The sequence below is a fragment of the Genypterus blacodes genome, unplaced genomic scaffold (genome assembly GCF_046128005.1).
Source record: "Genypterus blacodes isolate CSIRO-AG114 ecotype Tasmania unplaced genomic scaffold, CSIRO-AGI_Gbla_v1 ptg000015l_1, whole genome shotgun sequence".
NCBI lineage: Eukaryota > Metazoa > Chordata > Actinopteri > Ophidiiformes > Ophidiidae > Genypterus > Genypterus blacodes.
In genome coordinates, this window is record NW_027466829.1 from 6,045,213 (window position 1) to 6,073,035 (window position 27,823).

A 27,823-nucleotide genomic window follows, 5' to 3' on the forward strand; every position below is an offset into this window, starting at 1 on the left:
CCGTCTGTGAATGCAGCAGTGGGCGGAGCAGAGATGACTCTGGGTGATGAGCTGTCATCAATGTAGAAATGAGCCGTCTGAAAACACATCCTGTACACACACACACACATTCCTATCAATGTGCAGATAAAATTGTTTACCCTGTCTGCGTTGCGTTGTGTAAATTTCACCCTAACTCCAATTCAAATGTTTCGCCTGAAAAGCCCAGCAGTTGCCATGAGGTCAGATGAGCACGGTGATGGCCCATACCCCCCCCAAGAACGATGTGTTACATCTGCGACGCAGCAAACCAGAGACGTGTAGTTTGTAAAAAATAAGACTCTATGTGTTTGCGTGTCCTTGATGGAGTTTGTGTTTGTGTTGGTTATTTGTCTGTGTGAGTCTGAGTGGGCGGCACAATTTCATTTTCTACCTCACAGAAAAATATGTTTTCTGCAAAAGAATACGAGTTTTGGGTTTACGGTGTAAATAGGCACAAGAAATAACTTCTAAACTCTTCTCAAAGAAACCAGCAGTTCATACTCAATAAAACTGAAAACAGCATCTCAACCCAAGGTCAGCGGGCCGAGTGAGAGACACTTAGCGGCGGCGGCTGAAAGGCTTCATTCAGCACCGCGCTCTTTGTTTGTTTGAGTGTTTGTTTGTGTGTTTCACAGCCCGGTTTCAGCAGAGGTAAAGTCACAGAGGCCTGTGGGGATGCAGGAGGCAACCACACATTGATCTATGGGAGCGATTCAACCGCATCAACGTTAAAACTGACAAATCGAAAAAAATCTAACTCAATGATAACAATGGCCACATGCAGCTTGAGACGCAGGATGAGAGTGTGTAGCCCAGATCAGGGCCCTGAGCCAGCAGGTCTGCATCAGAACAACAGAGGGAGCTTGTTCCTCTCTTTACATGGACCTGGTCCAGACCCAGTGGATGTGAGCGCTTGTCTAACCACCTTTTGCCATTTCCTTTAGTTTGAAGTTTCTAAAGACCAATGACGTTTAATCTACGCATTCTCTGACACACACACACACACACAAACACACACACATATATACATACATGTAGAACAGCACACACACTGACCTCCAGTAGATGAGGATGGAGATCAGACAGACCAGACCGACGAAGGTGAGGGTGGAGATGACAGCCAGAGGAACCACAGCTTTCCTCTCCCTCTCCCTGATCGACCCCACCCTCGACTCATGACTGCTGTTACTGGCATCTGAGAGAGAGAGAGAGAGAGAGAGAGAGACAGACAGACAGAGAGAGAGGTGGAGAGAGAGAGACAGGGAGGGAGAGAGAGACAGGCAGAGAGGAAGAGAGAGAGACAGAGAGGGAGAGAGAGACAGGCAGAGAGGGAGAAGGAGAGACAGAGAGAGAGAGAGTGAGACAGACAGAGAGGGAGACAGAGTAAGAGGGAGAGAGAGACAGCGAGGGAGAGGAAGTGACAGATGAAGAGAGAGAGACATGTTATGTTCCTGTCCATGGATTTTTGCTTGCTATGTTTTGTTTTGTGTTTTGATTGATCTCATATTTGTTCTTATTTATGAAGAGGTTGGTGGAAGTGAATGAGGCTAACTCCTCCTCCCATCTACGTTCTTCTCCTACTATTTGTCCTCATGACGCCCTGCATGTTTATCTGTACAACATCCTCTCAGCCCCTTCATCACACGAGCTGCAGACTGATGAGAGAGGACACCCGGAAGAAACTATAGGATAGAGATCCATGACAACATACAGAGGGTTCAGGGTCAAAGGTCAGAGTTACTATAGGATAGAGATCCATGACAACATACAGAGGGTCCAGGGTCAAAGGTCAGGGTTACTATAGGATAGAGATCCATGACAACATACAGAGGGTCCAGGGTCAAAGGTCAGAGTTACTATAGGATAGAGATCCATGGCAACATACAGAGGATTCAGGGTCAAAGGTCAGAGGTCAACATATTAGTATGTAACTTAAGTTCTGTCTTCATGTAGAGGAGCTTTAGAGGCTCGAACACGTGTTCATGGATCCATCAGGGTCCATTAGAGACCTACAGACCTGAGGAGAAGCACAAACATCTAAACACTGACAGAGGAACAGAGTTAGGAAGCGCGTTTGGACCTGAGCCGTAGCATCGGACAGGAATTGCAGCTGATTACAGCAACAACAGGTGAGGCTGAGCCCTTTGAATTTTGAATTTTCTCTTTTCATGGAAAAGTTCCTATGTGTATTTAGTGCTGTTAAATTGTGATATCCCATTTCACAACATTGCATTCTGGATGTTCACGACTTGATCAGCTGGGAGGTCGAACCATTATTTGGGCTGGGAAAAACTGGCGTCCACTCTTAGAGGCCCAAAATAAACCTACATCTCTCCTCGTATGAGGGTCACACACACGTTTCTGCATGCGACCCCCAGGTTCCATAGGATTTCACCTGGTTTTCCAGACAAATCAGGACATTTTGTAAAACTGCCCTAATGTAGCTTTAATGTTGTATGACTAAAAGTTGACTCTGCTCAGCGGTGAAAGCACACTGACACCGACACACAGCGGAGCAGCATTCACATTCACCACCTACGGCACAAACACTGAACTCATCACATTCACAAACCTACTGAAGCACTCGAGGCAAACACAAACGCTCATAATCACAAGTTCATCACAGATCAAACTGGAACGTATTCACAGCAGCCGCGCTGCGCCGAGTTAAAGTCAAACAAGCAGCATAATTGTAACTCTGAATGCGTGAACATAAAACCCGCCAGCTGAACCCGGCCTCCGCTGAGCGAAACACTAGCAGGGATTAACCTTGACGGGAGACTGTTTGTCAGAACTCTGCTCAGCAGTGAAAGGCTGGGTCAGGCCTGTTGACTGCCTCAGAAAGAGCCTGTTGTGCTCTTTCTGCTCTGCGTAAAATGCCTCCATTCATCCAGACGACCGAGGAAAAGGGCGCACTGAAGACGCCAAAGGTCGCCGCCTGGCCAAGGTGACGCAAAGAGGAACTGAGCGAAAGAAGTCCGAGCGTACGGAAGCCCAGATGGGCGGTGCGTTGGTCTGTTAGCAGGATTAGTCGGGGAGTTATAAGATGTTCATGACTGCTGGCAGGTTGGACACGAGCCTGAGTGCTACAGCTTACAAGAGGACAGAATGCCCACAAAGTAAAGTGAAGGGGACGTACATGTTGGGGGAATTAATTCATACTCTGATTGAGTGAGGCATCAGGTATGTTTGGGGAACAAAGGAACCATACCTGTTCCCTCAGTGTAGAACAAAGGAACCATACCTGTTCCCTCAGTGTATACAGCTTGTTCATATTTTGACCACACTGTGGCGTGGAAGTAAACACACACTGGTGGAGTGTGTGTCCCCTTGCTGTATGAGCCTGTACAGCTTTCTGATGTGATACAAATTAGCCGCACATGAAACTTGATTACAGATTTGAAAGCCATACAAATCGAACACAACAATAATGAAAGGACTTGGTGACTCCGTGCCCCTGAGGGTGAAGCCTCTGTGGGGATGATAAATGAACATGTGCCAGTTTAAGTTTAAGAAGAGCTCTGCTGCCCTCTACTGGTCTACACATACAATAGTGACACAAATGTAATTATATTCACTTCAGACCTCTGAAGGTCTTGTGAGTCCAAGAGAAGAATGAAGGAGTGAGGAAACAAACAACATCAGGAACTTAAAGGTTTTTTCTGTTCATTTTGAATGACACCAAAGCTGCTTTGTAGTCCCTGAATGTCCCAAGGAAGAGGAGCAACAATACCAACAAAGCCTGAAAACACCAAGAAGCCTCGCCGTCACACACAGAAGGTTAAGTTGGAAGGAAATGAGACTTTGTTCTGCTGTTTTTTTGACTTCATCTTACATCATGAACGTTCTCTCTCACACATAAAAGTGAAAGCAGTTGTTGCTGAGGGACGATGTACTCGCCTCCCAAACCTCATGACTGCGGACGGCTTTTTACCTGCAACTGGCTCTTCGTCCTCGGACCCTCTTTCTGTGCGCTCAGAGATACTGAAGTCAGAGGATGTCTCGTTATCGTACAGGCCTTCGCCCTGTCCAGAGCCGCTCTCCTCATCCCCACCCAGCGACCAGGGCGAGGCCGAGGTCGCCGTCTCCGCCGTGCTCCCTCCTACCTCTGCTGTGCTGCTACTGCCGCTTTCCGTTTCAAAATAGAAAGCAGAGGAACGTTCCCCCGATTCATCTCGGGAGGTCGTGCCGCTGGACTCGGGAACGGAGGACAGGCCGACGGTGCTTGTGATCACGGTGGAATGAGGGAGCGCGCTTTCTCCAGAGGCTGAGGTTTGAACCCTGTCCCACTCCTGATCTACGCCCTCCTGGGAGTCTGCGAACAAAGCCGAACCAGACGCACTGCTGCTGATATTGTCTAAAGCCTGAACTTCAGGGGTTGGGGTGAGGGGGGGGGCTGTGGGTGAGGTCTGCTGGGTCGGGGTGTTGAACCACTCATCAGTGACGGATGCCGTCGCTGCAACAGAAATGGACATTTCACTACGTGTGGGTTGGAGGAGATGGGAAAATGGAGGTGAGATATCTCTATGATCTAAGGAACGGCCATCAGAAACCACCACAGACTGAGAACCAAGATGGTCGCCTAAACCGCTAACTGAGGGTGAGGGCCAGCCCGGGCTGGAGTAAAGATCTAAGCTAGCAGTGGCCCAGGCTGAGGATGGCAGGGGGCCGTGAGGAGATGAGTGCAAAGATGATGAGGAGGAAGAAGGCTCTAGAGAACCGCCCATGTCGCTGCTAGCTAATGGAAACCCATCACCACTAAGTTCTGGGAGAAAAGAGTCTACAGCGCCGCCTGTGGCATGATTGGACAGACCTGTCAGACTCGGGGTGGCGGTGGAAAGGTCTAGAAGGTCGGTAGAGAAGAGAGCTGAAGGCTGGAGGGTTGGAATAAGAGACAAAGACACCATGGAGAGATCCCAGGAGGATTCAGCCACGGGGGTTCCGGACTGGCCCGTCACTGTTTGGAGAGGCGGCGTAACGCTAAACAACGAGGGGTCACCGGAAGACACCAAAGATGAAGACCAAGATGATCTATCAACATCTGAATCACCATCATGAAACCCTAGAGTAACAGGGCTGGGATCAGAATCCCAACCAGACAGGGCGGGTGAGGGGTGAGGGACGGGCGGCGAGGACAGGGCGGGTGAGGGATGAGGGACGGGCAGCGAGGACACGGCGTGCGGGGGGGCAGTGGCAGAGATTGTGTCTTTGCTAGACAGCAGCGGTGCAGTAGCAGCATGCTGGGAGTCTGGTGGCAGGGAAGGGGGCGGGGCATGCAGGCAGGCAGATGGGGCGGAGCCAGGGTCCTGGGTGTCACACAGAGGGGAGGAGGAGGAGCGGGGGAGGACAGAGGGGCTCTCACCGGTGGACAGCGGCCGTGTAGTCTCTGAAATACCGCTGAACAGGACAGAAGTAGCGGTGGACGAGAAATGAGGCACGCTGGGAATCGTAGGATAACGTGGAGCAGCTTCAGTCGAGGTTTCTGTCAGGACATCTGCAGGAAGGTTGGGTTTGGCAGACGCGTCTTCAGTGGTCCTGCCAGACTCCATAACGGTTTGTCCATCACTTGATGTCTCAGCGCTGCTTGTGCTGTGGATGCCAGGCACTGCTGTGGTCGTCCTCGCTCTGCTTCTGTCCGTCGTCCTCGCTCTGCTTCTGTCAGTGGTAGAAGTCGTGGAACTTGTCGTTGGATGTTCTGAACTAACATTTGTCGTTGTATTAGAAAACAAAGATTTTGTTGAGGTTGTGGAGATAAATGGAACGTGGCCTCTAAAGGGACTTGTTTCTCTGGTCTGGGGTGAAGAGGCGCCCCCTGCTGGCTGTGTGCTGCTTTTAAAGGATCTCTGGACTGGATCAGACTGGGCTGGACTGACGGTCACTGTCCTTTCTGTGGTTGTGCCTCTGACTTCAGGAGGAGGCATAGGAGGCGAGCTGGTGGTCACCGGTGTCGTTTGAACCAAGGCTGAATCGTGATTGACGGTCCGAACATTCTCAGGTTCAAAGGTTGTCTGTTGGTCAGAGACAAAAAAGTGTTACAGACATTAAAAAAACACAAATCTGAATCAGAATCCGTTGGATCAGGATCAATATGATCTGGATCAGTAGGAGATCATTTGAGTTTGAGGTTTTAAAGGTCAGGAGGTCAGATTATAAAGGTCAAACTAGAACAGATACAGGTTATGCAGTGTTGTTTCAGTTTATGACTCTATTATGTTTATGAAACAGTGATGTGCAGTGTCGGCTTCACTTACTTCATCAGCAAACTCATTAAAATCAGGATCCAAATAATTCTCTGTAAACAAGCACAGGAAAAAAAAGGAATTCAGTGTGAAATCAGTTATCAGGGCAAAATGGGCAGAACAACGTGCAACACACACACACACACACACACACACACACACACACACACACATTTAGAGAAAGAACGCCTCCATCAAACAGCATTTACAGTGACCTCTGACCTCTGCGTCCTGCTCATTTGATAACATTTGGAAATTGTTTTCGTCTGCTGCAGTTGCGTATCTGCAGAAGAACTGAACAGTGGTGGTCTCCTGAGGGTGAATCCTCCGGCAGTTATGTTTCATCTAGCGCCACCAGCTGGTAGAAACAGGATCCAACATTTCCACTTTAAGTTCCAATCTGTGCTTAATGCTTTTGCTTATTGGTTTATTGTTTATCTGTCTCACGTTAAGTCGCCTTTCTTGTTCAGATTTAAATACTCCGAGGAGTTTTTGGCTCCGTTAATCTTTTTTAGTTAGTTAAGATTTACAAAGTGTTCTAAGGACGCATGTTCAAATGTGTTAGACAGATAGATAGATAGATAGATAGATAGATAGATAGATAGATAGATAGATAGATAGATAGATAGATAGATATCTTGGTAAATGCTGCGTGAAGAAGCTGGGACTCATGGCAGACACAGGGTCATGGGGTCATGGGGTCATGGGGTCAGATGGGTGACGACACATGGGGTCTTACCTGTGCTAAGCCAAATGTCGCCATGGAGACCAGATAAACTGGTTTGTGAAGCATGAGGTGAAGTGAACAAGTTAGAGATGATGGGACGCTAATGGTTCATAATGAATTATAGCATTAAGCTAACATGACTACACACAAATACTCTATGTCCTACTGTGCAAAAACATCCGCACACATGCTGCATACATGCTGTGATGTACTGACCAGGAACACGTGTGCGTGGGTGATATTACTGATGATGTCATTCACAATGAAAAGGTCCATCACAGACGGATGGTGCGTTCAGGCGCTCATCAGAAGATGGTAAAGTGGAACATGAACCCTCACTCACTCATTCACTCACTCACTCACTCACTCACTCACTCACTCACTCACTCACTCACACACTCACACACACATACACACACAGTTGCAGTTGCAGTTTTGTTAGTTTATTATTGAGTCATGAAACACAAACTTTGTCGGTTTAGAAAAGCAAAGAGAGCACATCAGGTCAAATGATCTGATTCAAAAAAGAAAGCAAGAAAGCCCAGAGTGGAGCAAAGCATGATGGGAAATAAAGAAGCAAAGAATGGAGCAAAAACTGCAACTGCGCTAAACACTGGTGCCAACAGGAAGAAGATAAGCAGCAGATTGACTAGTCTCCTCACACATTAGGGACATAAACTCTCAGCCAGGTGAGCAGATGGATATCAGTGTCATCTCCACGTGTCCAGGAGGGTTTATGATGAATCAAATAGAAGAAGAAGTGAAGGTAAACACGGCTAAACTTTGTCTACTTTTGAAAGAATCAGTTTTATAAAGGGTCTGCAGCGTCTCATGGTGCTGTAACAGAAGTTGTGCTGCTATGCCACATGAATGTAGCGTGTAAAGCTGCTTGGAGAGTAACTGAAGCTTTATAATGGAGCGGCTACAGACGCCAAATTAGATTGTCTGGCCTGTAGCATTGGCGAGCAAATCCAACACCAGAGAACAAACTGATCTCCCATCAACCATCTCCAACCAACGTGACTGAATAGTCAGGAGAGGAGAGTGAGGAGAGGTCCTCATAGTGAGGAGAGGTCTCCAAAGTGAAGAGAGGTCCTCATAGTTAGGAGAGGTCTCCATGGTGAGGAGAGGTCTCCACAGTGAGGAGAGGTCCTCATAGTGAGGAGAGGTCTCCATGGTGAGGAGAGGTCTCCATCTTTGCCTTCATCAGTTGTGATTGTTTTTGTGAACAGCTGTTTGTGATTAACAACACTACAGGGTAGTTGCATAGTTGATGCCTTGTTGTTGCGTAGTCGATGCCTTGTTGTTGCGTAGTCAGTGGGGTCACTAATCAATGGGACATGCTAACACTCAGCTGTGACACATGAACACTGACATCCACGTCCTCATCCGAGTCTGAGTCACACACGTTTACACAGCTCCTTTGAAACAAAAGAGTGAGTGAAGGAGTTTTGTTTTCTTCTTTAATCTATGTTGCTGCTTCCTGTTGGTCTTCCGTTTCGTGCTAAAGCTAACATGAGGCGGCACGGAGCGAATCGTCGCCTCTCTATGCTCGCTCTCCGATGCTCTTACCGGGGTCTTCGCTGGGCATGGCCACTGTCAGGGAGTCACTTATGCGTCCGTGCAGACCGTTGGTACAGACTGACACCACCTGAATCACGTAGCTGGTGTTGGCTAACAGGTTGTCCAATATCGCCCCCTGGTGGTACAAACAAAGCCATGGCAGCTTTAAAGGTAAGCTAAGATGCTTCACATGCTCACAGAGAGCAGACACACACAGTGTCAAAGAAAACCTGGATGTTGTCATGGAGACTTGTCAACGTGTATACAAACAACAGTGTCTAAAACAGAACACAGCCATGGTTTGCGTACCACGTCCTGGTCTCCGTCTGTCAGGTATTGGGCGGCGGGAGGGTCGTTTCCTGCAGCCACTCCGTACTTGACGGCGTACCTCTCGATGTTAGCATCATAGACGGCACGCGGCCGCTCCCACGTCACCAGCAGGCTGCTCAGATTGTGGGGCACCGCCTGGACGTCCTCTGGCTCAGAGCTGCACACTGTTCATGGGACAGAAAGGGTGATCGTCATGGTGACAACTCATCTCATCTACAAACGTGCTGACCTCTGACCTCTTACCTCTGACCCTGAACCCTACCACTATGCCAGGCGCTGTGTGTGTTTGTTTTATGATTTGAGTGTGTATGTGTGTGTGGATTTACACAACGCACACAAGTGTATGTCAACCAGACTGGAGGACAGGAAGCTGAGATCTGAGCTTCCACCACTAGAGGGCAGGCAGGGCTAAGAGAATGCTGTTTATGATGTTTATACTGTTTATACAGTGAATATAAAAGGTTTAACAGGCAGATGTAAAATGAAATCCTTCTGCAGACACAAATTTCCGCTTCTGTGTGTGTGTGTGTGTGAGGGGGGGGTGGGGTATTACCTGGTGTGACAAGCTCCTCTGTGCCAGTGTAGGAGGTGAAGATCTGACCCATGAACTGCAGCTGCTGCTCCCTGTAGTTATTCTGCTGGTAGTCCATCAGCATGACGTAGCCGGCCTGCTGCATGGTCATCACCTCACAGAACACCTCCAGCTGCACCACAGGGTCACACACACACATCACAGCATTAGAACAGGAGCCTCAGATGACTTTCATGTTCTATTATTCATTCTGTTGCTCTTCCTTTACTTTCCACAGTTTGAGTTGTGAGCTGCTGCAGTGAGCGTGTGTGCCTGCGTGCTGAGAGGAAGGACAGGACATTATGTTTCTATACTCAGCTCACAGCAGAGCAGTGACAGAATGTAGAAATTAGAAACTACAATTACACAGTACAAATCCTGCATTCACAGTTTTACATTTCACTGTGAAGGACAGGTTCAGCTGGTGATCCCGGGCCCTGAAGGAGCCATGAGTGTGTTGTTATGCTCCTTTAATATGTGCTCCACCTCCCTACTCTGACTCATTCTCTGCATGCAGGATCAAAAAGCCTCTTAAACCCACGTGTGGCTTCTGAAGTCGTGACTTTAAATAATTAAGCTTTGGTGATGCCGGTTGGAATGTGGACCAGCTGGGACACGTCGGAAAGGTTTGGGAAAACACGGAGGACCTGCAGCAGCCAGTAACTCTTATGAAAGTTCACTCAGTCTACAGCATTCCTCTCTGCTCTGGATGTCAAATATTAGGTTCATATCATATCAACACAACCCCTCTGTCAGCTCTGTGGCTCACCCTCATCACTCAAGACCTTCACTGGTAAACAAAGGCTATTGGTTCACCTCCAACATTATACAACCATTCAGACTGCAGGTGACAACTAGATCTGGATTAGTAGGATCTGGATCTGGGTCAGTAGGATCTGGGTCAGTAGGATCTGGATCTGGTGGTCCCTCAGTCCTCTTCAGATAGGAGCTCTGTGTCTCCAGGCAGAGCTGAGTGTCTAGCAGAGCTACAAACATGTAACTAGCACCATCATGTAGCTGAGATGGAGCTGAGTCAGTGAAGGACAAACAGGCTGAATGGATCTTCAGCAGCTGCAGAGCTCCATCCAGAACTGATCACACTGTATCGATTATTGATTTACATTCAGATCTCCTACACTAATGAAGAGAGAGATCATTGAGACAGAGATGCAGATTAGAGTTGTCATGCCAATTTAGAGACTCAGTCACTCCTTCTTTTCTGTTGTGATGTGTTTGACAACATCAGAGCGGTGCATTTATATTCCCACTAGGTGGCAGCAGATGAGAGCTGGACTGATGAGTGAACAAAAAGATGAGACCTGAGGTTCACATTTATCATTGGGAAAAGTACGTTAGTGATTTGGAGTTTGACAGGTTCCAGCATGCAGACACATCAGGCTGAGGAGTTTTGTGTTTTCTAACGTTATGTGACATAATCATCCAAATGACGTAAACGTTAGTCATGTCAAGGTGCTGAAAGGGAAAATTATCATTCCAGAGCACAGGTAAACACAGAGGCCTGGGCGTGGCTCACAACACGCTCAACAAGTCTGCACAGTGTGTGTGTGTGTGTGTGTGCCCTCAGGCTGTCAGTGAATGACAGCCATACACAAGCAGTAATTACTTCTAACAACTATTGGCTAACAAAAGACATTTATGGCATTTAAGCTGAAAATCAGGCCCCTCTCTCTCACACACACACACATACATACAAACACACACACACCCACTGAAGACATGTCTGTGACAGTTTCCCAGGCTCAGACGTCACCTTCACCTTATGTCAGTCTGTGTGGGGCACGGTGCATTAACCATGGGAGGGACAGATTGATCATTGATTGTTCTGCATCTCAGCTCACCTGCGTCTCAGAAATGGCCACGGCGTCCTTAAAGACGATCCACTCCACCGTCTCGCTGCAGGGGGGCGTGGTCAGAGAGCCATTGTAGATGAAATATTTGTCTGTGTTGTTTGGCAGGAGACCTCGCAGGGTGAAAGGTGAAACCTCGTTGCTCTTTCCTGAAGAGACAACAACAAACCGTTTCCACTGACACTTTGTGCGAACTCATGCAAATCTAACAAGTCGACAAACTGTTTGGGTGATTGTTGCATTAAGGGAGGACATGTGAAGAAGTCTGGCCTGCTGTTTCCACGCTGCACACTCCTATAGATTGACTACTTATCTCTGTCTGTCTCCTCAGAGGTCTCATAGCTCTGGGTCAAGTATTAATCTTTACATCCTCAAATCTCACGATGAAGAAGAAGAAGAAGCAGCTAAGAGACACAAACAAAGCAGAGAAGGTCGACCCACCGTATCTGCTCACACTGTCGATGGCCTCTATGATGGCTGCGTAGTTTTCGTTGTCTTCAATACTCGTCTGTAGGAACAAAGAACAGAATATGGTCTATGGTTGCCATGGTAATGACCTTATCTTTCATTCACTGGTTCATAAATACATAAATACAGGATGCTGCTCAGTCTATGGATCCACATGAGGAAACTTGCAGTGAAGATTTGAGGGAGTCAAGTTGAATGCATTGAATTGAGTGAATGACGCTCAGGATGTTTGAATCACAAAACTTTGGGGAAAAACACCTGCAGGTTTTGCTTCATCAAACATTACACAACTGCTCCTTGTGTCACGCTCGGGCTCACTATTTATCAGTCATCCTATGTACAATTAGACCGACAATGAAACAGTTTCAGGCGAAGCAGCAGCTGTAATTATCCACTGACAAAGCAGGCCGACATGTGGACTCCATGATGTCACAGTGGGCGGAGTCTCGAACTCCATCACAGGGTTCCACAAGTGAAACCACGCAGGTGACCTCAATGTTTTTAACCTAAAAGTCTACATCTGTTTGAAACACAGAAGCTTTTAATGTGACAAAGCCTCCCCACTAACACACGACATCATCACAGCATAACAACGCACAATCATCTCAGTTTGAATTTGTCTTCACAAACTTTGGTGGCCTACCGATGAGGCAGATTATGAGACACACAAACACACACACACACCTCAAACAACACAGCCAGTGCAATGATTTTCCCTCCGGCCTTTATGGTTTCATCTAAGGAGTCAAAGTGTTGAGCCTCATAACAATAAATCTGCATCTGTAGGGGGAGAAGAAGAAACAAATAATCAGTCAAGCTGCAGTCATCAGGACAGAGAGCGACTGCGCCTAACAACACTGTGGAAAGGATGACAACAAACCAGTCTGATCTCTGTCCTCCATCTGGAACATTCTTCCATTTGAGTAAACATGGAGCCAAATTGAACCATCTCACACACTCACTCACACAACCTGTAAATGTTATGTCACATCTAACGCCATGTTTATGTCATATGTGAGAAATGAATCAGACATGTTTGACTTCCTGTTTTGTCGATTTGTCTCACTAACATTCAAACACATTCATGAGAGAAATGAATGAAAGACCGCGGAGGCTTTTTAATGCAACATAAACTCCAATACAGAGAATTTCCTGTAAAGTGATGGATGACCTCACCTCCAGCGGGTATTTGGCTCCATCCAGACTGTGCTCTGATCCCTCTGAGGAGGCGTTACAGCGCCCCCAGTGGAAGGTGATACGTCCCACCTTGAACGTTGACCCCAGACCTCCTCCGCTCACGGTGAACTCTCCGTCCACATCCACCGCCACTAGAGACAACATGAGGCACTCTTATAGCAACGCTGGTGTTTACTGAGTTCTGTCTGATTTCCTCTAAACGGACAGCCAATATTGACTGGAGCTGAGGATGATTCAGTGGTGTTGAAAGGTTTCTTTGCAGTGTTTCAAAGGAACAAAACGAGCCAACAAAACACTCATCATCACCGCTTTAATCAAGGGAAACCTTACATTTGGTAAGTAAGCAGGAAGTATTGTTCTTCATGCTACATTTACCTGCAGGTGGGGCAGAGTTCAAACTGTCAGGAGATGAAAGTCACATGCTCCCATTTACTGTCTTCACTGCCTCTGCTTTGATGTTTATATCCACTTTGAATTGAATTGGAATTGGAATGATCTTCACTCTTCATGTTGCTTTGCAGCTGTTTACACTCCAAACGTTTTATACTACTCATATAGTTTTACTTTGCAGAACGCTCCAATTTCTTCCATTGTTTCCAAAACTTAAAGTAATGATGACAATATCAAGAAGGCAGTATGAGTGAAAACAAGAGGGCAAACCGGAGAAGCTGCCTCCTACCAGTGAACTCTTTATTACTTCATCATTTACATACTTCCTCCATGGATAACTGACAACTGCGGCGGCTACTGTCCCTTTAAACCAGGACTGGACCCGACACAAACACGTCCAAGTCTCCATGAAGAAAAGCTTTTAGTTGCTAAGACGACGACTGTTTGGGAGGGTGAGACAGGATTTCACTTAAGGAGATGGAGATCGAGTTTCACAGCACCAGGGAAACTTTACCCTTCACAATAAAAGACAAAACAACCCAAAACAGACTCGGCAACAGAGTGACCAAATGTTAGACAATGAAGAAAGGAAGAAAGGAAGAAAGGAAGAAAGAAAGAGATAACACTTCTTACCCGTCTTGCCGTTGTTCTTGATGGTGGTCCGCTCGGTCGTCAGCCCGTCCCAGCCGTCAAACCTCAGCTTCTGGTACTGCAGCTTCACCTGAGCCAGGCTCTCCTCCAGGTTGATGGGAGACTGTTTGGCGTTACTGCAGGACGGAAACTTCTTGAACCAGTTGTTTTGGTTTAAGGTTCCTGGAAAAACAGAGGAAAAGAGCTCAGATACAGCAGGGATGAAGGGATTCCCAAGTGCTTATGGGAAAGGTTTACATCACAGGAACCAGGAATGAGGTTCTTTTCATAGGTGAGCCAGGGGAAAAGTATTGTAAATGTAATTGGTCAAAAGTTGCAGCCGATCACAAATGTTTTGCCTCAAGGAGATGAAAGGGATGAAATATGAAGGGGAAGATGTTTGAAGGAAGTTTTTACTGAAGGTCAAAGCAGAACGCCCTACAGCACTTTGCTCTGGTTACACTAATGGAATTGGCCCAAACAGACAAACGTTTGTTTTTCTGACAGTAAACGCTGCAGATGAATGAAGGGAGTGTTTCCACGCGGCGTACGCCACGGATGGAAGCCATGCCAGGCTTATCAAGAACGGGGGGAAGAACAAAAGCATGAAAAGATGAAAGGACGCAGTGCTCAAATTGACAAAAACATGTAAAGACAAACACAGCAGCTTTTACAAGTTAACCCTTGGTGAGATAACGGTAATACACAAGCAGTCAGTCCCTCTGCTCAGCCTTCTCTACGCTTTCATCACATCTTACCACTTTTATTGCCTGAAATTGTAGGATTAATAATCAATAATCATTCATGGGCTTGAGTTTCCATCCCAGTGTTTCCTTCCTGTTTCAGCTTGATTGGCTTCACTTCCTGTTTGTGATGTTCGTCGGTAGCTTATGGTTCAAAGGTCATATTTTTAACTAATATTGATCTGAACACCACATTTAAAAAAAAAAGTAGTTCAAAGATAAAATGAGTCAATTTGAGTGTGAAGTTTAGTTTGTTTAGTTTAGTTAGACTGCACTCAAACTTTTAAAACACGACTCACCTGCATAAGACCAGTCCATTTCCTCTGAGAACTTCCTCTGATTTCTGTATCCATAACCTGAAACCATTTGATCTGAGAGAGAGAGAGAGAGAGAGAGAGAGAGAGAGAGAGAGAGAAAGAGACAGAGAGAGAGAGAGAATTTATACTGGATTAGATATTTTATTCCGTCTCAGTCTTGTTTTCACTCACACACGCACACACACACACACACACACACACACACACGCACACACACACACACAAACACACACACACACACACACACACACACACACACACACACACACACACACACAAACACACACATTCACACACACACACACAGCGCGGCCCAATGCTCATGACTGTCCAGTAGCCTCGGTAGAGCTGCACAGCATCACCACCAGGGGGCAGCATCTCACAGACGTTTTTCATTGGATGTGATGGTTTTTATCCATTTTCATCAGATTTCCGGGTCAGTGTCTGCAGTGGAGCCTTCACTGACTCCTTGTGTGCGTGGAGCCAACGCAGAGGCGTCGTGCCCTGAGGATGTTTGGCTGGTCTCTATAGGATGAAGGCGTTGTTGGGGTCTCAGTTTCAGTGGATGTGTTCAGAGGCGGACCCTCCTCGTCCTCACAACCACGACCCATGCTACACGCACACATCAAACACTGATGGGGTTTCAGTTACAGGCCACACCAGCATCGCGACAATGCCTGACACATGAGCCTGTTGTGTCGGTGACTACAAAGCAAACAGCTGCTCCGTTCTGCTGTAGGTTAAAGCAAACGAGGAAACGAGCTTCCAAGGCAGAAAAGCTCCTTTCATCCTTTCAGTCTCATGCCAGTTTGATCAATGCGGACAAATCTTCTCAAAGACTCTTCACAAAGGCAGAGATCCAAACCCGCCTTTCAAACAGGAAGACACTTTGATGCATGCAGCAACATATATTCAGCCTGTAGCCCAGACACACACACGTCACACTAAACACAGCAACGGACGACTGAAACACAACTGTCTTTGCACAACATCAAGTGCAAGAAGCAATTACTCAACATAACAAGGCAGGGCTATTTGTACATTAGAGGAAGGAGGACGCCTGGGGGGGGTCTTGCTTATGTGAAGCCATAGAATGAGTAGAATAGAGTGTACAGTGTGCACAATGAGGAAAACCCTCACGGCTCAGGAACCAACTCAGGTCTGTGGGGGCCCGACCCCCCCCCTCCCAGCCCGACAGCCCGCTGAATAAGAGGATTAGCCCAGAAAGCCTGGCTGGTTTGCAGGGTGACAGAATGTGTGACACCCCCATGCAGCCAAATCCTTCCAATCCACTCCTTATACCCGCAGAAAAGAGGGGCGGGGTTAATCTCTTTTGTTCTTCATGGGATGAGTTCAGCATGTTTAAAGTGATACTCTGATGTGAGAAAGCACCCGGAAGTTCCTGTAGGATAGAGATCCATGACAACATGTAGAGGGTTCAGGGTCAAAGGTCAGAGGTCAGCACATTAGTCTCTAATTAAGCTCTTCATGTAGAGGAGCTTCAGAGGCTTTAAGATGTGTTCATGGATCCATCAGGGTCCATTAGAGACCTACAGACCTGAAGTCTCATCTACACAACGAGACGACGTACAGAGAAACATTTCATATAATTGGAATTACAGTGTTTACATCCACTCAGACTCATTTTAGCCGCTTGTGTCCACGATCTTGTTGTTTTGTTGTTTTGTTGTCACTGCCCACAGTTCAAGACGTTTACCAAGCGTTGGAATGTAGGTCGACCAGTAAATTGAGAGCTTTGCCTTCAGGCTCAGTTCTCAGACATTTTGAAACAGTATCTGTAGTGATGCAGGTAGTTACTGTCGTCGCCCAGAGGAAGTCCCCGGTGGGCACAAAAGCCAGTGCCCCCTAGTGGAGGAGCATCAAGCCAGGAAGCGAATTTACAAAATGGCAGTACAGCTGTAAGTTGAGGCTATTTGACCCTAAATATGCAGAAACTAAGTATTTGTAGGTTTTCTTTGCTTCTTCTAAGCAGAACCAGAGCTTCACAGGCCACCTGAGCAGAGAGGCAGAGCGGTAAACAGAGCTGCAGGTCAGCTCTCCTCTGGACCAGGCTGCAAGAAACCAGCAGAACTTCCCCAGAAAAAGGTCAAATGTCATATGGACACAAACACTGAAAGAACACAACACCTAAAGGAAAGCTTTAGCATGCAGGAATCGTGGTGCTTAAGTCCCAAATAACAAGTGTAGATCCTTACAGCCACCAGCCAAAGTGACTTCCCTCTGCCCCTGGACTCATTACCATGGACACAGCTTCCATCCGTTTCCCTCTGCTGTCACACTGAGCCTGTAAACCCTCAACCAACAGAGAACCAGCCTGAAGGATGATTTTAGAGCAGGGTGCAAACAGCACAGAGTCTCTGTGTCTCATCATCATCACTCAAACCTGAGTGAAGTCCAATCTGCCTCATTGAACAACCAAGACTCCCATACGCTTGCTCGTCCAGTAAGAACTATAAGGCAGACTCCAGCATCTCTAGCAAATAACACCCCGTACAGCAACACACCCTCTTTGCTCTCTCCATGCCGGTCTACATGCCGGTCTCCTGGTCATTCCTTCAGTTAATAAGTCGAGCAGAGAGCAGGGTCTGAATGTTGTGGCTGTATTTACATTGCTGACGTCCTGTCAAGGTCAGACTGCTCCGCTCTCCAACTCCAAGCTTTGGCAGCCAACAGCGTCTCGGTCCATCTAAACATTTGGACGTTTTAAACACAGAGCTCCCACTTACAGCAGCTTGTGTACAGGAAGAGGACGATTTAAAGTCATTTGGAGAGCAGGAAGGTTTATTTCAGAGCCTCGGCATGCGTTCAGCCCGTTTACGTCTCGTTAGAGTGGCAGGACATAAATAATGATTTAGACCGGTTTGAGGCTTTGGAGCGCTGGATGAAGCGAGCGGCTCCTGTAGGTCAGACAGGAAGCAGCTGTGGTGTGTTTGTGTACTGAGAGTGGGAAGTGTTGACTGATAAGTTCTGACCCAGCTGGCAGAAGGCCGCACTTTACTGAGCACTCAGCCCACCATTTAAAAAGTCTGTTTATTTACAGGAGTTTATAGGGGTTGACTGATAAGTTGTGAGCCAAGCAGGTATTCGTAACTTATGTTCTGAGTTTATCACATCTAATATCCATTGATAAATAACCAAAATCATTCAAATCAAATATCAAATGATCTCTCAGCTGTCTGGAGGCTGAACACAGTAATGGAGTGTATGAATGAGAAACCAGGCTAAGTTCAGCAGACATTATTTAGAATCCAATCAGAGCTGCACATCACAGAGCCCTGTGGTCCCAACTGCATAACGTGTCTCTGTATTCTATTAATAAGCTTTTATCTCTCATACAAAAACACTTCACCCTGGTGCTTTAAAGGTGGTGCACTTGTATAGTTTACACACTGAGAGCTGAGCTTCCAAACAGTGTGAACAGCAGACCGCTCTTCATTCATCCGAATAACCTTTCCCCAGATTTCCACATGTATACAGGCTCTGTTCTAAACATGGAGGCCGTCTGGCTCCCAGCAGACCCGCTTTAATCTAATTGTACACACAGTGACGAAACAGTTTGTCAGAGGCTCAGTGAAAAGCTTCTCCAACAGAAAAACGACTTCATTAACCCAACCCGGAGCTGAATGGATGGAGAGCCGTGCCAGCGCTGTATATCCCCCCTGAAAGAGAATGAGACAGGGAGTGTGTGTGTGTGTGTGTGTATGTGTGTGTGGGTTCTATGTTCAGCCACACTTATAAGGCCATTAAAACTCATATACATTTGCAATAAGTGGACTCGGCCGACTTCAAAGCTTTACAGGGTTCTATATTCAAACGTTTCTTCAGGATTTACTCCTCAGCTCAGGCTGAGCGGAAGAATCACCTCCTGAATGATGTCCTCCAATGAAACGCTGTCTAATTAAAAGATAATTTATGCAGTGAAACAAAGGACTTTTAATGGTGCTTTCAACTCTTATTGGATTTATAAGCTGCCAAAGAGGGAAAATCTTCACTTAGACGTTCTGATAACAGCAGTAAGTCCTGCAGCAAACACACTCAAATAAATACAAAGGCAGAGTACAACTTCCAGCACAAAAAGCCCACAGAGCCACGAGGGCCTTACCAGTCTGCCTCTTCTACATACCTGCTGCCGTCCTAACTGGTATTAGAAATATCTCAGAAATAGAAAAGACAAAGGACGTAAACTTCATTAGATGCAGAACTCTCAGCACAAAGAGACGTCTCACCAGGCTGAAGATGTAGTGATTCTTCTATGCAATGACACTTTCTATCCTCTTTGTGCAGGGCCAAAAGGGGGACCTTCTGTCTTGACCTTTGTCAATCAGGAACAGAAAAGACAAAACACGCTTCTGGAGAGGTCCCAGTCAGCTTCATGAGAAGTAGAACTGGTTAGGACAAGGAGGTTCAGGTCTCTCTGGGCCTGCAAGGAGAACCTTTATGTCTAATTCTGTAAAGTCCCCCGGACCAGAACTGGAATCAGGACAGAAAATATGAGGATAAAAGTCAAAGGACCATTCTTCAATCTTCTGAATAAACTTCAAAAGAAGTACAACTTTTGAGGACAAAAATACTTCTAGACTTTCTAGACTGAACATCCAGGAACACTTTTGTCTTTCCTACTTTCCTCCTAGATCCTAGGTTTCACTTCCACTGTAACTCCATTCGTCATATTGACCCTCAACATCTCATAAGTGCCGTGTGTCACATGATCTGAAGGTGACCATGACGACCACCACCTGACATCAGGTCCTGTCTGGTTCAGTGACGGCAAATCCTATTGGTCTCACACCCCCATCTAACTCATTCAAAAGATGATTTACATGTAAGGGACATTTAGAGTTTCCAGTGGACATCCAGCATCAGGACGTGTCCGTGAGTCCTGATGCTGTCAGCAGGACAGAGCTGTGGGCTGCAGTCTCAGCAGAGCGCCTCCTGCAGGTCAGACTGCTTGACTCCAGCTGCATGAACTCTTCATCCTGTCTCAGATTCATTAAAAGGAGACATTTTGTCACACGACCTTGGGGATGTGAAACTATTTTGAGGAGTGACCTAATTAGAAAAGGCGGGGGAGGGGCGGCTGTGAGATTGCACCTTCTCCTTCACTAACCTTGACACATTTATATCATGCTTTATTATCATGATTCTTTTTTCCCTGTACTTTCTATTTCTGCCATCTATGTGTTTATCTGGATCAATCAGTAAATCACGGATAATACTTTGATCCTGATAAAAATTGATGAATAATTGATTACTTTTTGGGTGACGAACACACAAAGCTTCACTTCCTGTGTGGAGGTAAGGAACCACACCAAGGGAGCCATGACAACAACAGCTTCCAATTTATAAAAACATCTTAAACACAAAAGCAGATTTTTGCCCAGATATTTCCATTCTATTATGTGGCAGTGAGTCGACTCCACCTGAGGCACAAAGCAAAGAACCAGTCGGACCAGGACTTTGGGATGTTCCTTCCCATTAGATGATCGATGCCTCTAGGGAAAACATCTGCTCACTGTGGAAGCATCAGAGCAGAAACACCATGGAGCTCAGGCTTCAGTTAGAAACACTGCACATGCCGAGCACAAACAGAGCTGCAGGTCTGCTCTGCTCTGGACCAGGCTGCTAGAAACCAGCAGAACCTCCCCAGGAAAGGTCAAAGGTCACATGGACACAAACAGACATGCAAGAACTAAACACCTAAGAACTAAACACCTAAAGGAAACTTCCTGTAACACATCTGAGCTGAAGTTAAGACACTCATACATGTTGGGAGAGTTTCTGTTCTGTTTTGGGTCATTTTGTCTAAAGAAGCCCGACCCCTCATGTATTTGTCCGTCTGGTCTCTGGAGTCACAGCAGGACAGGCTGGGTGCTATGTGGGTCGGACCCCCTGCTTCTGTTAGCTTGTAATGCCGCTGATGGAGGCATTGAAGCTCATTCTGCTGCGACTCAGTGGAAGCTGATCTGGATAAGAGGATCAGACTAATGCCTGAAATGTAAATGTTCTGTAAATGGCTGAAAAGCCTTGTTGAGGCCCATCCAATCCTTTTGTGCGCTCTAACATCTGCCTAAAGCGCCTTCACATTCACCTGCGTAGATCCTCCAGCAGTGAATGGGCAGAAAAGGAGGAATCGGCCTTTTGAGAGAAGAGGACTGTGACCCATCGGCTCCTCCACACAAGCCTTTCATCGCTGGCCTTTTTTGGCAATTTCACATTCAGCGGTTTTAAGAGCCCATCGAACGTACGGGGCGAGACCACACACACTATCAGGCGGCCCAGAGAGGACAAATGGCTCTCCACCAGCTTCTCCACAGGGGCTCCACTTGTTCTCCTCTGCTTTGGGACTTGGTGTGAGTGGACCCCCTTTTTAGAGCTTCCCAGGCCACCCGGATCTGCCCCGTCATCCATTACAGCGTCCAGCGAGGCGGCGGGCAGCGAGGAGGAGGAACGGTCGGATAACAGCAGCGATGGCAAAATGCCAGGAGGACACCAGCAGAGACAAGATGGTCGGCCAAATACCCCCCGACCCCCCCACCCCCCATCACCACTACTGAGAGAGAACACGGCAGCCATGAAAACAGGGAGCGGAGCTGAAACCTAAAACACAAATGCAGCCCTTCATTCCAACTCAACACAAACGGCCACAATCACGTCCAGAGAGAATGTTTACTGTTATTGATATATTGTTCATACATGTCACAGTTGAATGACTAACAACAACAACGAGGAATTATTAATATTATCTACATCCAATCATAAAACAAGATCAATTCAATTCAATCCAAATCAATTGAATTCTGTTCACAGTCAATTTTAACACAATGAATTATCTTTCTATGTAAGTCCCTTGATGTTCAAATACATTATTTTCACTGAGTGTTTGTACAGTTGTCTTTTCAAACTAACACACACCTCCAGTTGTGTTATTGGCCCCACATCCCCGGTGCAGCCTGCTGTGTTTCCCTCATCATGGATCACAGCAGGAAAACGCTGTGAGTGGAATTTACTTTTGCTCCAAAAAGCACTTAACAAATTATAATTAACGAAGCAAACCTCACCTCTCAACCCTCAGGAAGGAGAGAGACAAATGAGAGGGGGGGGGGGGCGCAGAGGGAGTGAGCATGGAGACGCTGAGAGCCAAACAAGAAAAGAAAAGTGGGACAGTGAGGTGAAAGAAGACGAGCAGCAGCAAAGACCTGGGAGAGATTAGGAGGTGGGAAAGAAGGGAAGAGAAGGAAAAGGAGCCATAAAGGAGACGAAATATATATATATATATATAACAGTACTACACAGAATATATATATATATGTATACACACACACAATATAAGACCAAAGTCCTCACAAACTGTAAGTCACAGTTCTCTTCTCTGCTCTGGAACAAACAAACTCCCAGCAGAACTCAGGTCAGCTCTTCTTGATTTAACATTATTTTATGTTTGATTTTACTCATCGTTGTTTTAATGCCTTTTACACCAAAAGCTGAATGGCTGGAAGAGGAAAATGACTTCAAACGTGTGTGAGCGTGTGTGTGTGTGTGTGTGTGTGTGTGTGTGTGTGTGTGTTTGTGTGTGTGTGTGTGTGTGCGAGTGTGAATGTGAATGTGTGAGTTCAAGTGTGAATCTGAGTGTTGAGCTTTGGAAATCTTTAACATGCAAAGTCTCACTGATCCACTTCTAGTCTCTCCATGAATGCACAACCGTGCACACCCAGTGAAAACAGGACAATTACGGTACCATCTCTATGAGGCCCCCTCATGATGTCATCATGTGACAGAGCTGAAGGACCAATCAAAAGATCAGAACCGACAACTAAAACCCAGCATGTGGCCTTTAACAAATCATTGTTTTCACTCTGACAGCCATAAAATCTCACTTTGCTGCCAAAACTCATTCAAATAAATTCATTTATAAGCTAAACATTCAAGAAGATAAAACCAGAAAATAAGCAAAAAGCAGAAGGTTAAAGGTCAGCTCAGTGATCAGCTGATGTAGAGCTTCCAGAGCTGCGTCTCATCACGATGCTGAATGAACCAGAGCCACAGAGCGCCAACAGAGCGCCAACACGAATGCTTCTACAGTGAGTGAGGGCAGAGGAGGCCTGAGAAAAGAGGAGGAGGAGGAGGAGGAGGAGGGATGTTAACGAAGACGAATGAAGGCAGGAGAGCTGCTGAACCTGCGCTCCATCGCTCTGCCAGGCCTCCAGCCCAGAGACAAAAGTGTGTGTGTGTGTCTGGGCTGAACACACTGCGCTCCCACACTCCTGCTCCAGCTTCTCAGTGTGAGAGCGTCCTTCACTGCACACAAACACAACACAGCTCCCGTCCCTGTGCCATCCCGCGTCACGCTCAAACACTTCCCCCCAGAAACACTGAAAAAAAAATCTCTGATCTTTGTTCTGGTTGCTGCTTCCAGTCTGATCCCACCCCAAAGGGAAAATACAAAACAGTCACACCAGTGTTCAGCGGAGGCCTGTTACTCCCTCAGAGACCAGTCGGGGCACCGCAGAGCACGGATGAGTTTCCAGGTGCATCACATGACGATTAGCGACACTCGGTGTGACGGGAAATTGAGACGGCGCCTCGCAGTTACGCTGTGTCAAGAGCCGCCACCACAAGAGGGCAGCGTTTCACAGTGTTGACTGTCTCAGCAGCTATCAGTTGGGTCTAATGATCCATTTTCATCAGCTTTACGGGTTTGTGTCAGCAGGGGAGCTTTCCCTCACTGTCACGCCCCCTGGTGGAGAACTTGTTGAAAGGTCTATGTCTTCGTAAAATTTCTCTAACTTTATGAGGAAAGGCTTGATTTAGATTGAAATTTACTTGGAGGCTCAACACACCAAATGTTTCAGTGTTAAAAAGTGTGACACTGTGCTGGTGTATAATATGATAGTTTTGATAATCTGATCCTCACAATCGTTTCTAGAAATTTCCCGAAAATGGAAATGGGCTGAAAAAAAATAAGGCTTCACAGATCGTGATACACAAACTCTTCAAGCTGCCCCCTGACTGCTCTTTTTCAACTATAATAAAACCAATCCGGAATTCATAGGGCAGGCCCTCAGCTAACCTCTGCTCGGGCCCCGCCTGGTTGTTTCCCCACATAACCCTATTCAGCTGAGGGCCAACTGAGGGAAAAAGAGTAGAGGAAGGAGAGGAAGGAGAGGAAGAGGGGGGGGATGAGGAGGCCCCCATGTACGCTGAGCCTAAAACCACTAATCTGCTCCTCAAACAGAGAGAAAGAGACAGATGGACAGAGACAGAAAAGAGAGACACAGAGAAAGAGAGAAAAAGAGAGAGAGAGAAGCAGACAGACAGAATGAGAGAGACAGGGACAGGAAGAAAAGACAGAGAGAGCGAGAGAGAGAAAGAGAGAGACAAAGACAGAAAGAGAGAGAGAGAGATGTCAAAAGGAGACTAGTTGAGGCCTCTATGCTTGGCTCATATCAATCAACCCTCATATCAGAGTTCGTATCAGGAATTGATGAGAATCAGAAGCTGCACTGTTCACACTGAAAAATGACAATAACGTTACCATGAGACATGAAACAATGCAAATGTATCTCTGTGCACACACACTCACATGTTTCTGTGACCCCAGTAACAGCAGCACCATGACCCCCCCATGACCCCATAACCCCAGTAACAGCAGCACCATGACCCCCCCATGACCCCATGACCCCAGTAACAGCAGCACCATGACCCCATGACCCCAGTAACAGCAGCACCATGACCCCACCATGACCCCATGACCCCAGTAACAGCAGCACCATGACCCCCCATGACCCCAGTAACAGCAGCACCATGACCCCCCATGACCCCATGACCCCAGTAACAGCAGCACCATCACGTGGAGCTTCCAGGTTTTGGTGTGTTTACTGTCATATTTACTATCATCCCAGATTCTTGATTGATGATGATTGGTTGATCACATGAGGACAAACTGTGATTTTGAGAGAGCAGACTGATCCTGGCTGCTTCCTGCTGCGTGGTGGCGTGGTGGGCATGGCGTTCACCCCCCGTGGCTGTGATTGATTGACAGACTGACCCGTCGTGGCGGCCATCTGTCCTGGTTAGGAAACAACAGGCCCTGGCACGGCGTGGCACGTGGCTCCTGGCACACAGATGGCACCGCCTCTCCGCACGAATGTTTCTCTTCTCTAATCGTCAGCCATTGCTCCTTTCATCACCGCTCCATTTCAAAGAGGAGGAGGACGAGCGACGCAAGGAGGCGGAGCCTTCCCACAGGTACTGAAGCGCATTAATTCATTCATCTTTAATTCCAAACTTCTGATGAGACAAATGGTCCTCACATCAATCTCACCCCAGCATGGGACCTTGCTGGGTTGGGACCAGCAGGCACAGAACGTTCCGACCGTCACAAGCAGTTAGTGAACGCTCGGCTGCCCGACTTTGGAAAAGTGGATAAAATCGATAAAAACAAAGCGTTCCATCCAGTGGAGAGGTTTAGAGGCAGCGAGACGCCACAGAGCCGAGCTGCAGCGCTGACCCCCTTTGTGACGCTGCACTCCAACACAGCCACAACAACAACAACAACCCTGGAACCACCTAGGCCAGCTCACACGAGCAGAATCAGACACAAACAGGACAAATGGCAGCACGTTACAAAAGGCTAAAATGCCTCTGAAGCCTCTGGAAACCACAACAATTCAAAGAAAAATCAATCTAAAATCTTTCCTCATAAACTTTGAGGGAGGAAGTTAGCCATGGCCTTCCACCAGGGGGCGTGACAGATGACAAAAATGAATATGTGCGCATTCAGAGGAGAGACCAGTGGAGGAGCTGCTGCAGGTTTGTGGTTAGTGATGTCACTTCCTCCATGGATTAATTCACATGATCAGTCTGCCGTCATCATTGAAAACCAGTTAGGTGTCAGTTGCGTGTGATCATTCTTACAATGATTTATGAACCCCGAGGGTGACTTTGTTCTTTTCCTCTGGTGATTTCCCGCTTCTTCCTTGTGGTGGTGCCGTTTTACCGTGTGAATATGTGTTATTGTTTAGTAAATGATGAGGACTGAGTGGTGGAGCTGAATGAGCTTTATTTGGCTCCTGGCTTCTTCATAGCTTCTCTCTCCTCCTTCACCACACAGTAAGTTTCCTCTAACCCCACTGGAGGAGCTCATGAGAGACAGAGCTGTCCCATCTGCAGCAGCTCTAAAGGCCTCACAGGATTACTGTGGCGGTCGTGGCTGCCAGATACGCAGCCTGTAGTACTCTAATAAGCCAATCAGACGGCCGTGTCCAAACTTCTCTTTTCATGCTTGACAGCCCTGGTTGCAGCTGATATCAGGACGCCTCGCCCCGCTCGCCAACTCCACACTTTAATCTGCCATCCTACAAACCTGGAGAGGAGCACCAATGCTCATTATCAGCATGAAACAACAGGAGGACTTCAGTTATCAGTTGGCAGCTCTGTGGAGAAAATAGGAACCTCTCTGAATAGTGGACAGAGTTTATCAGTGAGTCTGATCAGCAAACATGGAGCAGCTCTTCATCATCTCAGGGCTCCAGTGTGTCTCATGTTTGGTCTCTAACAGAGAAATGAGCCTGTGCAGACATCATGTTCTCCTAAGAGCATTCAGACAAACATGAATCAGCTCAACGTGAGCTCAGCTGAGGATAACAGAGCTGAGTTAAGGAACATCCACAAACATCGCCCTGAGCTGAATGCTGTCAGATCACAACCCATCCTTCCTCTTTACTCTGTGTACCATCAGCAGCCATTCATAGAAGAAGTTAGAACTTCCTAGCTCAGATCAGCGTTCACCACACAAGCTCCCGTTCAAAGTAACGGGAGGATGGAGGATGGAGGATGGATTTCCATTGTATACATTCAGTCCATACATTAGCCCTGTGCTCCAACTTTGACCTTAGACTGTGACCTTGACCTTTCAGATCGCCTCAGTTCGATGTGTTGATCCAAAAAGGGAAATGAATTTAGCAAGTAAAGTAATAAAAAACAAAAAACAGAAGCAGCAACTATCTGTAAACAAACCGACAACAGTCCTGACCCTTGACCCTTGACCCCTGACCACAACAACCTGCCAAATTTGATCCAAACCCAATAAAAACTGACAACAAACAGACAAACATGAAGTTCAACATTAGATGAACTTTATTAATATTTGTAACTTTGATGCGTTGCTTTGAACCTCGCCTGTTAACTCTTTGGGTCGTGACCGAACACTTGAGCGTTAGATCAAAACAATTTAATTTTGAATGAAAAAAAAAGAGTGGTGTAAGTTGTTGAAGCGGATTGTTGCGCTGAGAACAAACGGAACAAAAGAGGACCGAAGAGAAAACATGCGAAGGTTCTACGGTCAAAGTCGGTGTGAGTGATGAAGAGGAGTCTTACCTTGCTGGATGAAGAGAAAGTGCGCAGCCAGGAACAGCCAGCAGCCTGAAGTCTCCATGTTCACTCAAACGCTGAAACAAAGATCCGCACTCAATGCTCCATGCCGCTCCGCTCCGCCCGCACACGGTGACTGCTGCTCGGTGTGAGTGGGGACAAACTCCCGGTGCTCCGCTCCGCTCCACGCCGGCGGACAGACTGAGGAAGACACGGGAGGGGAGGGGGAGGAAGAGGGAGGGGGGAGAGAGAAGGGAGGAGGAGAGGGAGGAGGAAGCGTAGAGGGAGGAAGAAGAGGAGGAGGATGAAGAAGAGGAGGGAGAGGAAGAGAAGGAGGGGGAGGACGAGGAGGAAGAAAGGGAAGAGGAG

The 27,823-nt window shown here is 47.0% G+C and overlaps 1 protein-coding gene across 1 annotated transcript in view; it reads right to left on the reverse strand.

Moving 5' to 3' along the window:
• Positions 1 to 27,612, reverse strand: part of ptprz1a (protein tyrosine phosphatase receptor type Z1a) — a 34,778-nt gene extending 7,166 nt beyond the window's left edge. Inside the window, exons 1-14 of the mRNA XM_076138262.1 lie at positions 27,461 to 27,612; positions 15,047 to 15,118; positions 14,008 to 14,187; positions 12,964 to 13,115; positions 12,472 to 12,567; positions 11,761 to 11,827; positions 11,311 to 11,468; positions 9,434 to 9,584; positions 8,860 to 9,044; positions 8,560 to 8,686; positions 6,273 to 6,313; positions 3,956 to 6,029; positions 1,078 to 1,216; positions 2 to 90 (exon numbers count right to left, since the gene is read on the reverse strand). Coding sequence (XP_075994377.1) covers positions 2 to 90; positions 1,078 to 1,216; positions 3,956 to 6,029; positions 6,273 to 6,313; positions 8,560 to 8,686; positions 8,860 to 9,044; positions 9,434 to 9,584; positions 11,311 to 11,468; positions 11,761 to 11,827; positions 12,472 to 12,567; positions 12,964 to 13,115; positions 14,008 to 14,187; positions 15,047 to 15,118; positions 27,461 to 27,518 — 3,589 coding nt within the window. The 5' untranslated portion in view covers positions 27,519 to 27,612. The remainder of the gene's footprint in view (position 1; positions 91 to 1,077; positions 1,217 to 3,955; positions 6,030 to 6,272; positions 6,314 to 8,559; positions 8,687 to 8,859; positions 9,045 to 9,433; positions 9,585 to 11,310; positions 11,469 to 11,760; positions 11,828 to 12,471; positions 12,568 to 12,963; positions 13,116 to 14,007; positions 14,188 to 15,046; positions 15,119 to 27,460) is intronic.
• Between the last annotated feature and the right edge of the window lie 211 nt (positions 27,613 to 27,823).